A 13,997-nucleotide genomic window follows, 5' to 3' on the forward strand; every position below is an offset into this window, starting at 1 on the left:
AACGAAGATTATTTTACACAAAGTGCAAGGGATGAGAACAGCAAGGTTGGTTCAGTAGGGAACTGTTGCGAGCGCTGCATAGTTAGTGGAGGATGGGACTAATGGGGGAGAAATTAGAGGAAACAACAGATAATGAAAGTACTAGCACATAGTATAGAGCTATGATTTTATTCTGTATCCCAGCGAGCAGTGTTAAAGTTTAAAGTAATCTGATTTTGTATTAAAGTTCTGAATTGTATTTCTGAAACATCCATTTAGGAAGTGACACACAGAGTGCCTTAGAGGGGAAACTAGAGGCTAGGAGCCCAATTAGGAGGCTATTTCAATTATCCAAGCAAGAGAAGATGAGACTCTGACCTGGGGATAATGGAGATGAAGAAAATGGGGACAGATTGAAGAGATATTTAGGCAATAAAAGCAACAAGATGTGGTGAGCAGTTGAATATGGAAAACATTAAGTAGGGAAATACCTAGCATAACTTCCAGGGAAATTGGTCAAACATTTGTACCATTAGCCAAAATAGGATGACTGAAAAAGGAGACAAGGAAGAGAAAGGGAGAAAATTCCAGGGCAGAAAGAAATCCTGAGAGGTCATGTCCTGTTACAGAAAAAATTCCAGCTCTGGAGTCTGGGACTTTGTTTCAAATGGCAACTCCATCATTTTAAATTATTAACCAAATTAGCTTCTGAGCCCCTTGGTCCTCATTTACACTCTTCAAGAACTTTCGTGAGGATTAAATATTTACATATGCTAAACTTTTAGAATAAACTAGATGCTCAATTTAAAAATCGACGTATTTGAATCTGCTGAATGCCTGCACCGGCTACTATGCTGTATGCATAAAAGGGATGAAACCTAGGGTTTGCTCTCAATCAGATTATAACTTAATCTTCTAGTCATTAGGAATAGCAGTGTTTTATGAGCTTTCTGCCTGATGGAATTTTGAACCTACGGTGAATGGGCTGACATCATAATCCATTTCTGTTCTCATAACACACGTTCAATAATTGACTTAATCTAAATCCTCTGCTATTTCTCCTCCTATAAAAGTTTCATATTAAGTCAGAGGTAGTTTCCGCAGCAGTCACTACCGTATAAAACTAGATGGCTTTTATAAATTACTTTTGTTATGCAGAAAAACAGATAGCAATATAAATATTTTCTGGTAAGTATTTTATTTCAAAAATCAGGAAACTGGAACAAATCATCAAAAAAAAATAATAATACCCCATGATCAGCTTCATGTTTTCAGGTTTCAAGAGGAACACTGTTTAAAAGGGGACTCTTGGCAAAAACGCATTCATGGAGCAAAATGAGACAGACCTCGCATTTTGCAAACAGGGGCAAAGAAAATTCCAAATTCATTCTGGAGACATATGTAAGGTCACGCAGCACCCAGAGCCTTCCATCTTTCTACCCACTGCTAACACCCACCTCTTTTCACGAATTTGATTGCTAACTGCTCAAGAGCAGCAGGTGAAAGAGACGGCAGGATTCAGCCTCAAGCGTCGCCAGCCCCCCTCAGCTTCCGCTCAAAGTCTAGCAGGCGTTTAACTTCCCGGAAACGCCCCCGACCCCCACGCACACCCACGCAACACTCCACCACCACAGGAAAGCGCCCCTACACTAGGTTCCCACGCTCCCCGAGGCGGTCCCCGGAGCAGAGGCTTCGAGGACGCGACCGCGCAGGCGTCCCAGTTCCGCGCAGGCGCCGTAGTTCCGCACATGCTCAGAGGCGGAGGTCGGCGGGGTCCTAGGAGGGTAGTGGAGGCCGGCCTGCCCCGCCCCCGCGCAGCTTCCCTTCCGCGCCCAGGCAGGCCGGCTTCCCTTTCCGGGAGCGCAGGCGGCGGCCGCCGGTGTCTCTTTCTCTCCGCTCTGCAGAGTCGGCTCTTGCAGCTCCTCTGCGGCGAGCATGGCAGCTCGGAGACGCGGGGCCGCCCTGCGGGTCTGCGCCACAGGTAAAGGCCGCGCGGGGCGATGCGGGCGGGTGCGGGGACCCTCCCCCGATGGGATCGGGTGCGGGGGCCTGGCAGGATCTTGGCCCGGGGTGGGGAGAGGCCTGCGGGGCCTCCGAGATGCCCTCCGGGGCCTGGGTCCCGAGACTGAGAGGACGCCTTAGGGTCCTTCCCCGGCGCAGCTTCGCTGGGCATCCGCGCTTTCCGTTTGCTTCCGTTCGCGGTGCGGCAGGAAGTTTCAGAAGCGCTGACTCCGTCGATGGGTGTCAAGGATGCTGCCTTCCCAGCTGGCGGCCAAACCTGCTTTGCCTTTGGGTTCTGAGTCTTGTCACGTCTGAAGACTCTTTACCCACGCGGGGGCCAAGAGAGGGAGGTTCAAGGACGGGTCCTGGTCGGGCCTCCGGGGGCTGTGCGATGTGAGAAGTGACCTGCGGGCGTGTTGGCCTTTCTCATCCTCTGGCCGGCATCGGGTACCCTGGTTCTCACCTCAGTGTGTCCACTCACACGGCAGCCGTTTAGTTCCCTCTACGTGCCACGCACTGTTCTGTAATCAGTATTAGGAGTGTAGCTCAATTTTGTCTCTATCTATGAATTTGGGGGCGGGGGGAACGGTATTTTGAATGGCGTTTGAAGTTTATACTGAGAAGATAATTGTTACTAGAGAAAAAGAAATATAGAAGAACAATTTTCATCTCTACTCCAAAAAGATGGAATGGTAAAAAGGAAAAATAGAATGAAAATAAACATATATTTAAAGAGAAATTCGGTGTCTCAGATTTACTAGCCTACGTAGAACTTGCTGTCACCATACGGTCGTAAGTATTTATTAAACAGGTGAACTACAGTACTTATGCTTTTGCATCATTTGTGCCCTGAGATGGATGAATGATGAGTTTTTTGGTAGGCTGTAAAAAACCAAAAACATTTTATAGGTGAATAAGCATATAAGCCAAAAGATAAATCAGCATTTATTATACTGTATACATTTTGTCTTTTTTTTTTTTCAGTTTTTTTACTTGATATGGCTTTCTGTAAAGGATATGTAGAAGATTTAGATGAATCGTGAGTATATATTTTTTAAAATAGTATCTTCACTTCTTCCAACTGTGATGTTATCTGAATATTTGTATGAATCTAATATTTTTTTAAATAACACCTGTTTTATTGAGCACTTAATCTACACTACATAATTTGCTAATTCTGTATGGAGGTAGATTTTTTTTTTTTTTAAGTATAGTTGATTTACAATATTATATTAGTTTCAAATGTACTGCGAAGTGTGAATGTAATCTTTTAATAACAGAGACAGTAATGACCAATGCTAATGTAGCACCAGTTTTGTTCCAGGAGTTGCCCTAAGTGCTATATATGTATGAAATGGGATTGTGCTCAAGAGTTTTATGAACAGTTATAAGAATAAAAAATTGGCAAACTCTTCTGTCTTACCATTTTACCTGTACATTTGTTAAGTCTTTTGGCCTTAGTCACTACTCAGTGGGGGCTGGAATTTGGTAACCACGCCGTAACACAGCATTAATCACAAGGCCTTGCTTATAGTAGGTGAGGAGTGCTGCTTCAGACCAAAATCCTGTGCGTGATTGATCTTTCAGGCCTGACCATAGGCAGTTACAAGGCTTTTCCTGGCAGGCCTCCAGCGGGAAGCTGCCCTCCCCACACCAGGCTTGGGGCACAGCCAATGCCCTGCAGTCTCTGGAGGGAGTTGTAGTCATAGACTCAGGCCCCCAGGGCAGCCGTGCTCATGTGCGAGTCTTCATTCTTAGCCCAGTTGCCTCTTGTGAAGGCCTCCTTGTTGGGGGCCTCACCTAAGGCATTTCTTAGGAAAACCTCCTCTGGGAAGCTCGTTATTGAGGGGTGTGGCTGAGGCACTTTTCTCCACTTGGACTCAGTACCTTTCCACTCCTGTCCTTTCCCTTCTCCCTCCCTCTGCCCATGGGTCCTGAGAGAGGCAGAAGCCTTTGGTTCAGGGCTCCTCAACAGTGAGGTGAATTTCTCTGACCCCTCGGCTCTTCCAGTTCCGCCCAGAAAAACGGAACACTGAAGGGCTGGCACCTGTTTTTTCTGCCTCTTGGCTTGCACTGTCGCAGTAAGTGAATAAAGTCTCGATTGTGACTTTCAGTTTGGCTTGTTGTCCTAATTAACCACCTGTACACAACAGAATTGGTACAGCAGCAGGGTGGTCAGTTGGGCACAGTCCTGCTCTAGAAGAGCGGAAAGCCCAAAGATGCCACGGGGCCCTCAGCAGCCTTGCTAATGGGTATTGGGCGCCCTAGTGGATTTTTGATGGGCACTTTGGTTCTCAGGGAAACCATTGTTAACACAGAGGTGATTTTGTTAAACTTCATGGTGCCTGGAAGGGTGTGTCGCTCTAGACCTGATCCTTAAGAACGCCCTAACAGCGTGACTCTGCTTAAGGAGGAGGCAGAAGCAGGGATGGGCAGGTGCAGATGCCCAGGACCCTAACCTTTCTCGGCCGGGTGCTCCGTGAACTAACGGTTTGGGCCCATCTGTAGTGAGTTTCCGGTAACTGAAGAACACATCTGGCCCTCCTTCACAGAGGAGGAAGTGGCCCTGCAAGCCTTCTGGTGGTCTCCTGGGCCTGTGGTGCGGGATTAGGAACAGTGAGTAATGAGACTGTCAAGCAGACTCAGAGCTCTAGGTTTGTCCTTCCTGTTCCTGTTTGTTACTGGACCCAGTTCAGCCTTCTCATGAAGTCAGGTCAGTCAGTCTGTGACACAGTCCAAGCCTTAACTGACAAATTTCTGGACACGGGAAAAGCAGCCACCATGAAGAGCACAAAGGTTGACCAGCACAGAGTGACAGTAAGTGGGAACTGGTGCCCTCTCCGGGATGACCCATGCAAGAGCCTTTCCAGAAGCTCTGAGTGAGGTTGCTCAATAACGGGGTCTCAAAGGAGGAGATTCATAGGCTTCTTACCACGGGCCTCATGGCCAGGTACCAACCTGTGAGGGGTCTGATGGGCTTTTTCAAAGGTCAGCATGATGACAGCCCTGTGGCTATTAGAATTATGCCCACCATCCTGCCTAGTGAGTCTGGAGACAAGTCAGAGAGTGCCAAAACCTTTACCCAGACCTTGACAGGGTGTTCGGTGGAGGCCTCTCTCTCCCCGGGGGGGCTGCCAAGGTCAGAGTTCACTGGGGAGGTGGAGGAGAGTTGCACTTCTTGGGCCTTTTGGGTATCAGTATACAGGTGAGTATGATCCCTACAGCCCCCGCTACCAGGAGGAGGAGGAGACGGATAATGCTGTCGGGCTTTGAGTCTGTGATGACCAACGCCAGCACGCTTGCCCAGGCCCGTTCTGGCTGAGCACTTCTGGGCCCCTCCTCTTCAGCATGCTAACGGGTATAGATGTGTTAGCTGTGCGTGCTCCTGCTCGCCGTGGTCCCCAGGCCCCAGTGGGGGTTGCTGCACCTGAGGCCATCTTCTTGGAGCACTGCAAGACTGAACCTACCCGACCTTCAGCTCTTAGTGCCTTTGTCTCCCCAAAACGGTGTTGGCTGCCTGGTAAGTAAAAGAAGTAGCTGAGCTAAAGGAAGCCAGAGTGCTCTGTGAGACTTTTTCTATTCGGGAGCCCCCCCCGCCCCGACCCCCTCTGGCCTGTGCACAAGGCCTTGGGTACCTGGAGACTCAACACTGATGACAGGTGGCTCAGTACCATGGTGGTACCTGACATCAGGAAGATGCTACTAGAGGGAGCTTGGTTTGCGGCATTAATGATGTCAGGTGCCAGCGAGTGTCTTCACTGGGCTGATACGGATAAATTTCCTTCATTGGGAATGGATTCAGCACACCTTTAATATCCTATGCGTATCTAAATTCCCTGCCTGTCTGCTCTCAGTAGGTAGGCCATGACCTGGAAGAACTCCTAGAGGGAGCACAGACCTTCCACTCTATTGATTACAGCTCCTAGATTGCCCAGACAGGGTCGCTGTCCAACAAGGACCCGACACCATGATGACTCACAGGTGGCAACATGGCTGGGCTGTTAATACCCACAAAGTGTAACAACTGAGATTCCTGGGGGGTGATGTGGGAAGCAGTACAACATCTCATTCTAGAGGAGATCATTACCAAACTCTTGGCCCTTTCTGACCCCCAAAATAAAAAAGGCTCAGGGACTGATGGGCTTATTGGGCTACTGATGTTGTCACATAACTCTTGCAGGGATCTGGCACCCAGCTATCAGGTACTAGAAAGGCCACTGCCTTTGAGTGGGGCACCAACCAACAGGATACTCTAGAGGCCCTTAGGCAGGCCACCAGGCTTCCCTTTTCCTGGGTCTCACTGGTCCACATCTGCCGTTTGAGTTACACATCTCAGCAACCTCTCAGTTCGCTGATGGGAGCCTGTGGCAGAAGGACGACATCACAAACCAGCATAGACCTGATAAGCCCCCCAAGTTGGCTGAAAGATACATGGCTTTTGAGAGGCAGTTACTGGCCTGTTGGCCCTTGGTGGATAAGTGTGGTAGTAGACTCACGAGCAGATACTCTAATCATGTTGCTGAAGAACGATAGCTTTGGAATCTCATGAACTAGGAATGGCACCTCCAGGAGCTCAGCTGGAGTCTCACAATTCAGTGAAAAGGTCTCCCGAGTGTCCCCCCACCTCCCAGGAGTAACACCCAAGGAGCCACTGCCTCCTCTGGCCCAAGGGGGACCCGGATAATAGAGACCTCCCATACCACCTATGGGCTTGGTTCACTGATGGCTCCTCCTGGGATGGAGCTGGGTGCAGCCCGCATCCAACCTGAAAGAGACCTGTCCTTCCCAAGCGTGGTAAAGGACCTTTGCACAATGGGCAGCTTCATGCAGTGTGGAAGACTGAGGTCTGTCCTGCTGTTCCCCCACCTGCTCCTCGCTCCAGCCCTCGCAAATAGGCCCTGCTGTATGTTCACTGACTCGCTGGGCTCTGGCAAATGGCTTGGCCGTTGGTTGTGTGGCATATAAAGCAGACCCCCTGTGAGGATGGGACATTGAGATGAAGATCGGTTCTGCCCCTACTAAGCGTTTTGTTCCCTCCGTGGTTGCTCACCAGGAAGGCCCCTGTGCTGACAAAGGGAAACGACCAATGAGCATCCCGTGCTTGTCAGCTGAACACAGGAACTGAATTGTTCTCCACCCCAGAGCAAGCAGATGTGCAGCTAATTGCCTCCTGGATCCACAAGAGGATGGCCCTTGGAAATTCAGACACTGTTGTAGGTTGAGCTGGCATGCACAGATTGCCACTGCTGTGGGAAGACTGAACCAGCATGAAAAAGCTGTCCCGCTTGTCAGACCCTGGTCAAGGCTAAACATAACTACCCAGGAACACATTACTTCACGTTGGGCCAGGGCGTTCTCAGCAGATAGAACACACTAGGCACCTCATCCCACCCATAGTATCCCCCTGGATCCTGACTGCAGTTGACACTTTGTCTAGCCATCCCCACGCATTCCACTGACTCGGGCCACACTGTCAGGCCCTATAGGACGACATTTGTTTCCTATTCAGGTTCCCTGAGAGCACTGTATCTGCTAACAGCCCTGGATTTTCAGTCCAAGCTACACATCAGTGAGCTCAGTCATGGGGCATACAGTGGACTCTCCGTATCACCCCTAATCCACAGGGGTGTTGAGCATTTTAATGAACAGTTAAAGGACAGGCTTAGTCAGCAGATGGGAGGGGACAAGATTATCACGGCCTGGATTACACATCTCAGGCAAGCGGCCTGGGGGCTGAAGGCAGCATTTCCCAGTCCAGTACTTCTCATTAACCCTGCATGTGCGAACACATTGTCTGCCCCTTCCTTTAACTGTATGCTCTTCTACAATTACAACACTTTCCACTCCATGTGGGGCTCTGTAAGGGACTTCTGTACCCTTCGACTCCTTCCCAAAGACTCAAACTGGTGGGAGAGGAGGATGGCTATTAAACATCAAGGAGGTGGGGGACGGCAACCTCCAACATTGGCCACTGGGTACAGAGCATGGGGTTTTGTCTACAAAGACCTCAAGAATAATGACCATCAATTAGAGGGCTCTGGTTCAACAACTTGCTTAAGGTGGCTGTGACACATTCCTGGGTAGCCCCACGAGATGAATATAAAATAGAATTTTTTACTATAAACCACAAGGGGAGCCAAGCCAAAATATTTCGGGGATTGATTAAGGGCGCTGTCCTTGTCTGTGGTACACAGCAGACTGTGTTGTAGTTGTGTAGATGTGAACACCTTTGGACCTAACAGCTATGGTATGGGGATATGTTCTCTTTGTCTTACCTATAGGGTTAAGAATCTTATTAGCATATCCCCACAGAGAACTTTTGTCATTCATCCAGTACAAATTGAATATAGATCGCTGTGCAAGGCACTAGGAGATGAAACAAATACACTCCTTCTCGCTTAGCGTATCTATGGTTGGATAATATGTAAGTAACTACAACGTGTGGAAATTGATGAGAATCATAAAGAGGGTAAAGATGATATGGAGAGATCGTTTCTAGCTTTGAGGAACTTAGGAAGACATTACAGAGTTAGCAGTGCTTTTGGCTGGATAGGATTTGAATATGAAAGAATGTAGAAAGTCAAACATTGTGAGTTTAGCTGTGGTAAGTACCATAGTCTGATTGGAAATCATACTCATATTTGAGTATGATTATATACTCAAATATATAATCATATATATTTGATTGGGTGCTTATATTTGAGTGGGAAGATAAGTTGGAGCCAGAGTAGTGTAGCAATTTGTACTTTTTTTTGTAAGTGGTGGGAAGGGACCTAGAAAATGTCAAATAAGAGTAACATGATCAGAACTGTGTTTTAGGAAAATTCTTTGTATTGTGTCAGGGTTCCCCAAAGCACCCCCAGCTTCACTGATTGACTAGGAACACTCAGAGGACTGAGCCTGTCGTGGAAGTCAGAGCCATGATTTGTTACAGTGAGAGAACACAAAGCAAAATCAACAAAGGGAAAGGGCACGTGGGGCGAATTCCAGGGGAGACCAGGAACGAGTTTCCAAGAGTCCTCTCAGTAGAGTCACACAGGATGTGCTTAATTTCTTCATCAGGAGTTGCAACCACAAGTGTGAAATGCTGCCTACCAAGGAACCTCATTAGAGACTCTGCCCAGGAATTTTTATTGGGGATTGGCCATGCAAGCACCCCTCTGCCTAGCCATTACCAAAATTCCAGACTCCCTGAAGGAAAGTAGCTGTTCATCACAAAACCACATTGTTTGTACAGTGGGAGACCAGTGAACCACCCTTAACAGGAAATGGTGGGAACCCTCCTGAAATTCAGGTTCCCAGATGCCACCCAGGGACCAGTCCTGCAAGCAGACCTTTCCGAGGCTGACCCCTCAGGCCCGCTCTGTAAGGCACAGGTATAAGTGGAGTAGAGGGGCTACAGGCTAAAGCATTTGTCTGTCTGTGTTTCTACAAAGTCCCACTTTAATTTTTTTTTTTTGATTCTTTACTCCTAATTATCATTTCTCTACTTTTATTAAGATGTTTAATGGATAAGATCTAGAGGTCTCTCAGTAAAAATAAAAATTTATTGAAAGAATTTGTTCTATGCTCCTATATTTATCAATTTATTATCTTTACCTGTGCTATTCAGTTGTAAAGTGGAAACCTACAATCAAAGATTTGTTTTCTTGTTTTTGTTTTTTAGATTTAAAGAAAATCGAAAGGATGACATTTGGCTTGTAGATGTGAGTATGTAAACTTTTTGTACTAAGTAACCGCCCCTACCATTTTAAGTGTTATTTTGCATTCTCTTCACCCCAATATGTAATAGACAGTACTAATGTATATTACCCACTTTGTTTGCTCAGGTAGTACCATTTGGGTTTTTATATTAAAGTGAATGTCAAAGCCTTAGGATTCCTGGCAGGGAAATGATGAAATTCAGTGAGGTCCACTTGTGGATTATGTCTGAGGGAGATTACGGTATGATTTTATTACAGAATTCACTCTTATTTTTTCATATTATCCAAGAGATTGAATATAGTAATATCACTTGGCAGTCAAAATCATATTTTTATCTTAGTAGTGAACAAAATCAGATTTTCATCTTCCTTTCCTCACTTTGACGTTTTGAATGTATTTAAACCTTATGATGTTTGGGATTCATTTTGACATGCCTCAGTAAAAAAGTAGAGTGGCAGCAAAAGAGATGGAATGAGAATGGCAGAGCTGACAGTTATTGAAGCCAGGCAATGAGGCGTAAAGGTCCCTTGTTTAATTCTGTCTGTTTTCCTTTTGTATATGTTTGAACATTTCCATAGTGTAATATTAAAAGAGAGATAAATCTTGTTTCGTAAAAGTACAACAAGCAGTTTGTTACACTATTTCACTGGAGGAACCTAAGTACCACCCCAGCCATCTGGTGATTCTGAAGAGGAACGAACTAGGGTTTTAGTTTCATCAGCCTGACTTGTCACTATACCAAACCAGTCATCCTGATGATTCCCCACATCTTACCAGTGGTTACGCTTAGAACAGCAGAGGCCACCTACTGTGTTGGAATTTTTGTAATAGAAATAAATTGATATTTATCATTAACACTTAAGGGGTGTGCATATGATATATGAAGTGTATTTGGTGGTTTAATTTTACATATAACATGGACATACTTGGGAGCAAAGATGCTTTATTGTAAATCATCTACTTTAAATAGATATCAACAGTCATTTAAACTTAAAGTAGTATCAGTGTTGAGGTATATCCTAGGAGATGACCTGTCTAGGTTTGTGTATATGTGTGTTCTTTTATTTTGAAACCACTTTAAAAATTATATTTAGACTTCTTGTCTAAAATAGATTATTATCCAATCATTTAGTCAAAAAGATTCTTTTAAAATTAAGATTGATACCCAAAGTAGCATAGTATTTTAGTGGTTTTCTCTCTCTCTCTCTCTCTCTCTCTTTTCTTTTTTTTCCAAACAAGTTTTATGCACCGTGGTGTGGCCATTGTAAAAAACTGGAACCAATTTGGAATGAAGTTGGTCTCGAGATGAAAAACATTGGTTCTCCAGTTAAAGTTGGAAAGATGGATGCTACTTCCTATTCCAGTAAGCATCTACTCAGTTTATTATTCTACTGTTCTTGTAATGAAAGTGTTTTAATTACATGAAGCAGTATTCAAGGTAAGAGGAAGAAATATATATATTTTTTTGCTCGTGTAAAATTAAAATTATCTTAGAGATTTCAGACTGTATATTTTATGAGTTAGATGAATTAACCATTGAATGTGTAATATGCAGTCTATGTTAATCTTATACCCAATATAGATGTATGAGCCATTGTTCCTATTTTGAGCCCACTTGATATATCAGTTGCCTGAGACAGCCACAGAAATTTGAGTGTTGAACTCTTGATATTGCTGCATGGCTTAAGAGTGAGAGTTTGCTGTCTGAGTAGCCTGAATGGCATGGTAGAGGAGTAACGGGAACTCGAAGGGCAAGCTGAGTTAGGATAAATACAAGTGAGGATCGGGAAAGTGTTCACATTAGAGAGAATATTAAAGCAAAATCATAGAGCTGAAAAAGAGTTTAGTGAGTTTGTACCAAAGACTAGAATGTCTTCGAGCAAAAACTGGCAAACCACAGCGCTGGACAGTCTGGCCCCCGCCTGCTTTGTACATACAGCTCGACTGGAACAAGTCACTCTCCTTTGATTACCCTTATTTATGGCTGTTTTCATGTCCCAGAGGCAGATTCAAGTAGTTACAACAGAGACTGTAGGCCCCACGAAGCCTAAAATATTTATTATCAGACCCTGTACAGATAAAATTTACCAACACCTGTCTTAAAGGATTTGGGAAAAGGCAAAATTAAGTTTAGAGAAGTATAAGATATCACACAGATTTGGAAAGAGCATGGCTTCAGAAAGTAGATCAAGTACGGCTCTGCCTACTACTTTTGCCCTGTAGCATGGGGAAAGTTTCTTAACGTCTCTAAAACTTTGATTTGCACACGGGTAAATATTTAATTGTAATGAATATTTTATTGGTTGTTTTGAGATTAGAATGAGGTAGCACATGTACAGTCCCTCGTAGTATGCAATAAATGTAGGTTCCCTTTTCCTTTAATTAATGAAGAAAGTAGAAGTATGAAATGTAAAATGCATATTTCATTTTAGGAAATCAGCACTGTACTCTGGATATAAGTTTGGAACAAGACAGATGTATTATTTTAAGCCCAAGTCTATCATCTCTTACTTTTGTGGCTTTGGGGAAGTGCTTAACCTCTCTTAATTTTAGTTTCCTTGTCTGTAAATGAGAGAGTGATAATTCTCAAGGTTGTGAGGACTGTATTAATATTTCTTATTCAAAACCCCTAGAACAATGGCTAGTACTTATAAGGTGCTAAGGGATAATACCAGATTTTAAGAGCCTCTCAGGTGGGACAAAGTGTTTTGGATTTTATCAGTTGTCAATTGAGAGGTAATACACATTTTTGAGAAGGCATATGATTTGATAAAAATGTTTTTGAAAAGAAGAACAGATGAAAAGAACAGTTAGAGACAAAAAGATCATCTAAGTGGACTTTTGTATGCATCTTGGTATAGGGTGCCGGGAGGGCAGACTTGGGTGGTTGGCAGGGCAGTAAAGAGGAAACAGTAATTCTTATAGACATTTGCAAGGGTGAAATCACGGATGTGCTAGGTTGGCCCTGGTATAAAGAAAAACAATTGAAAATAATAGTGTAAGATTCCTAGCACAATTCACATTGAACTACATAACCACTGGTTAAATGGGAAAGAATAATACATTTAATTTTGTGTGTGTTTTCATGTTAGCAGCTGTTTTGAATTTGTGGTATTTTGCTTTATTGATGTTTGGGAATATGGGGAACTAGAGTGCAGGTGAGATGTTAGAGCTGGAATTATTGAGTCACACAAGTGAATTGCTGCGACTTTGAGAGGGGATGAGATCGATGGCAGGAAGTTATCTTAGAGAGAGAGATAAGATAATATTCTCGAGTTGGTATTTCTTGAAATAAGCTTTTACAGTGTTGAAGAAATTATTCCTTTTAACTGTTGTGAAAGTAAATTCTTGTGTCTAGGCATGTATGTTGATTAGACATGCATACACATACATTCGTCCATACAGTCATTCATTTATTTCAGTCAGTCAGAGGATAAGCAATAAACATAAATAAATTGTCTGGTGTTTAGTGTTTGATGTCAGTGATGGATGAATTTTTCATTCTGTTATAGAATCAAGAAGATGTTTTATGTGCTATGGAGAAAAGAAATATCTTCCTAAAAAAAGTAGTTAAGTATTCAAAAACTACTATCTAGAGATTACAAATAGATTTTTGGCATATAATTCTTAAAGTTTTCTTAAATATTTCAAGGCAGCTCAAATACAGGCATTTTAGTAGAACTTGGAATCAAACAGGTGAAGAAATTGAATTTCTTTTTTCAGGCTAGCTGTTGGCAGTATTCTGCATCTAACTGTAGAGCACTAAAGGATTGGTTGTTTTGTACCTGTTTCTTCCATCCCCATAGGTTGCTTTTCAGATGGTTATAGCATCGGTGTTTCCCAGCGTTTACTCTGCAGGCTGCCTGCATTAGGATTACCTGGGGTGCTCAGTATAAATTCAGATTTCAAAGGCCCACACCAAACCTACCAAATGAAAATCAGATTGAGTCATAAGAATCTGTATTTTTAACATGGACTTCAGGTGATTCTGCTGCACACTCAAGTTAGAGAATCACAGAGTAAAGTATTATTTTGATGGATAGTTAATTATAGGATCTCAGTTTAGGGTGGGATAGGATTATTCAGTGATCAAGTGTAGAAAATCTCTTAGACTGTTTGATGGTAACTTATTTCTCAATCATGTAATTGCAGTGATTGAAATAAATGCCATCACACTCAGTCCAACAAATCTCTGTGTATAGAAGTTTTGAACTGGAGAGATTTGAACTTTCATGATTTACCCTGCCCTGTGTGTATCAAAAATTTCTTGATGCATGGTTTTAATTAATAATATATCAAATAACATTAAAAAG

General features: G+C 43.9%; 1 protein-coding gene across 2 annotated transcripts in view; it reads left to right on the top strand.

Annotated features, from left to right (window-relative positions):
* The first annotated feature begins 1,738 nt into the window (after positions 1-1,738).
* The window catches only part of TMX3 (thioredoxin related transmembrane protein 3), a 43,611-nt gene continuing 31,352 nt past the window's right edge, over positions 1,739-13,997 (top strand). The window contains exons 1-4 of one of the 2 annotated variants that reach the window (XM_082355259.1): positions 1,739-1,960; positions 2,965-3,019; positions 9,647-9,686; positions 10,924-11,047. In XM_082355259.1, the coding sequence (XP_082211385.1) occupies positions 1,915-1,960; positions 2,965-3,019; positions 9,647-9,686; positions 10,924-11,047 (265 nt within the window). In that variant the 5' untranslated portion in view covers positions 1,739-1,914. Of the gene's footprint in view, positions 1,961-2,964; positions 3,020-9,646; positions 9,691-10,923; positions 11,048-13,997 lie in introns of those variants that run through there. The other variant, XM_082355260.1, reaches the window with a different exon arrangement.

The sequence above is a fragment of the Balaenoptera borealis genome (genome assembly GCF_965194805.1).
Source record: "Balaenoptera borealis genome assembly, chromosome: 14".
Lineage (NCBI taxonomy): Eukaryota > Metazoa > Chordata > Mammalia > Artiodactyla > Balaenopteridae > Balaenoptera > Balaenoptera borealis.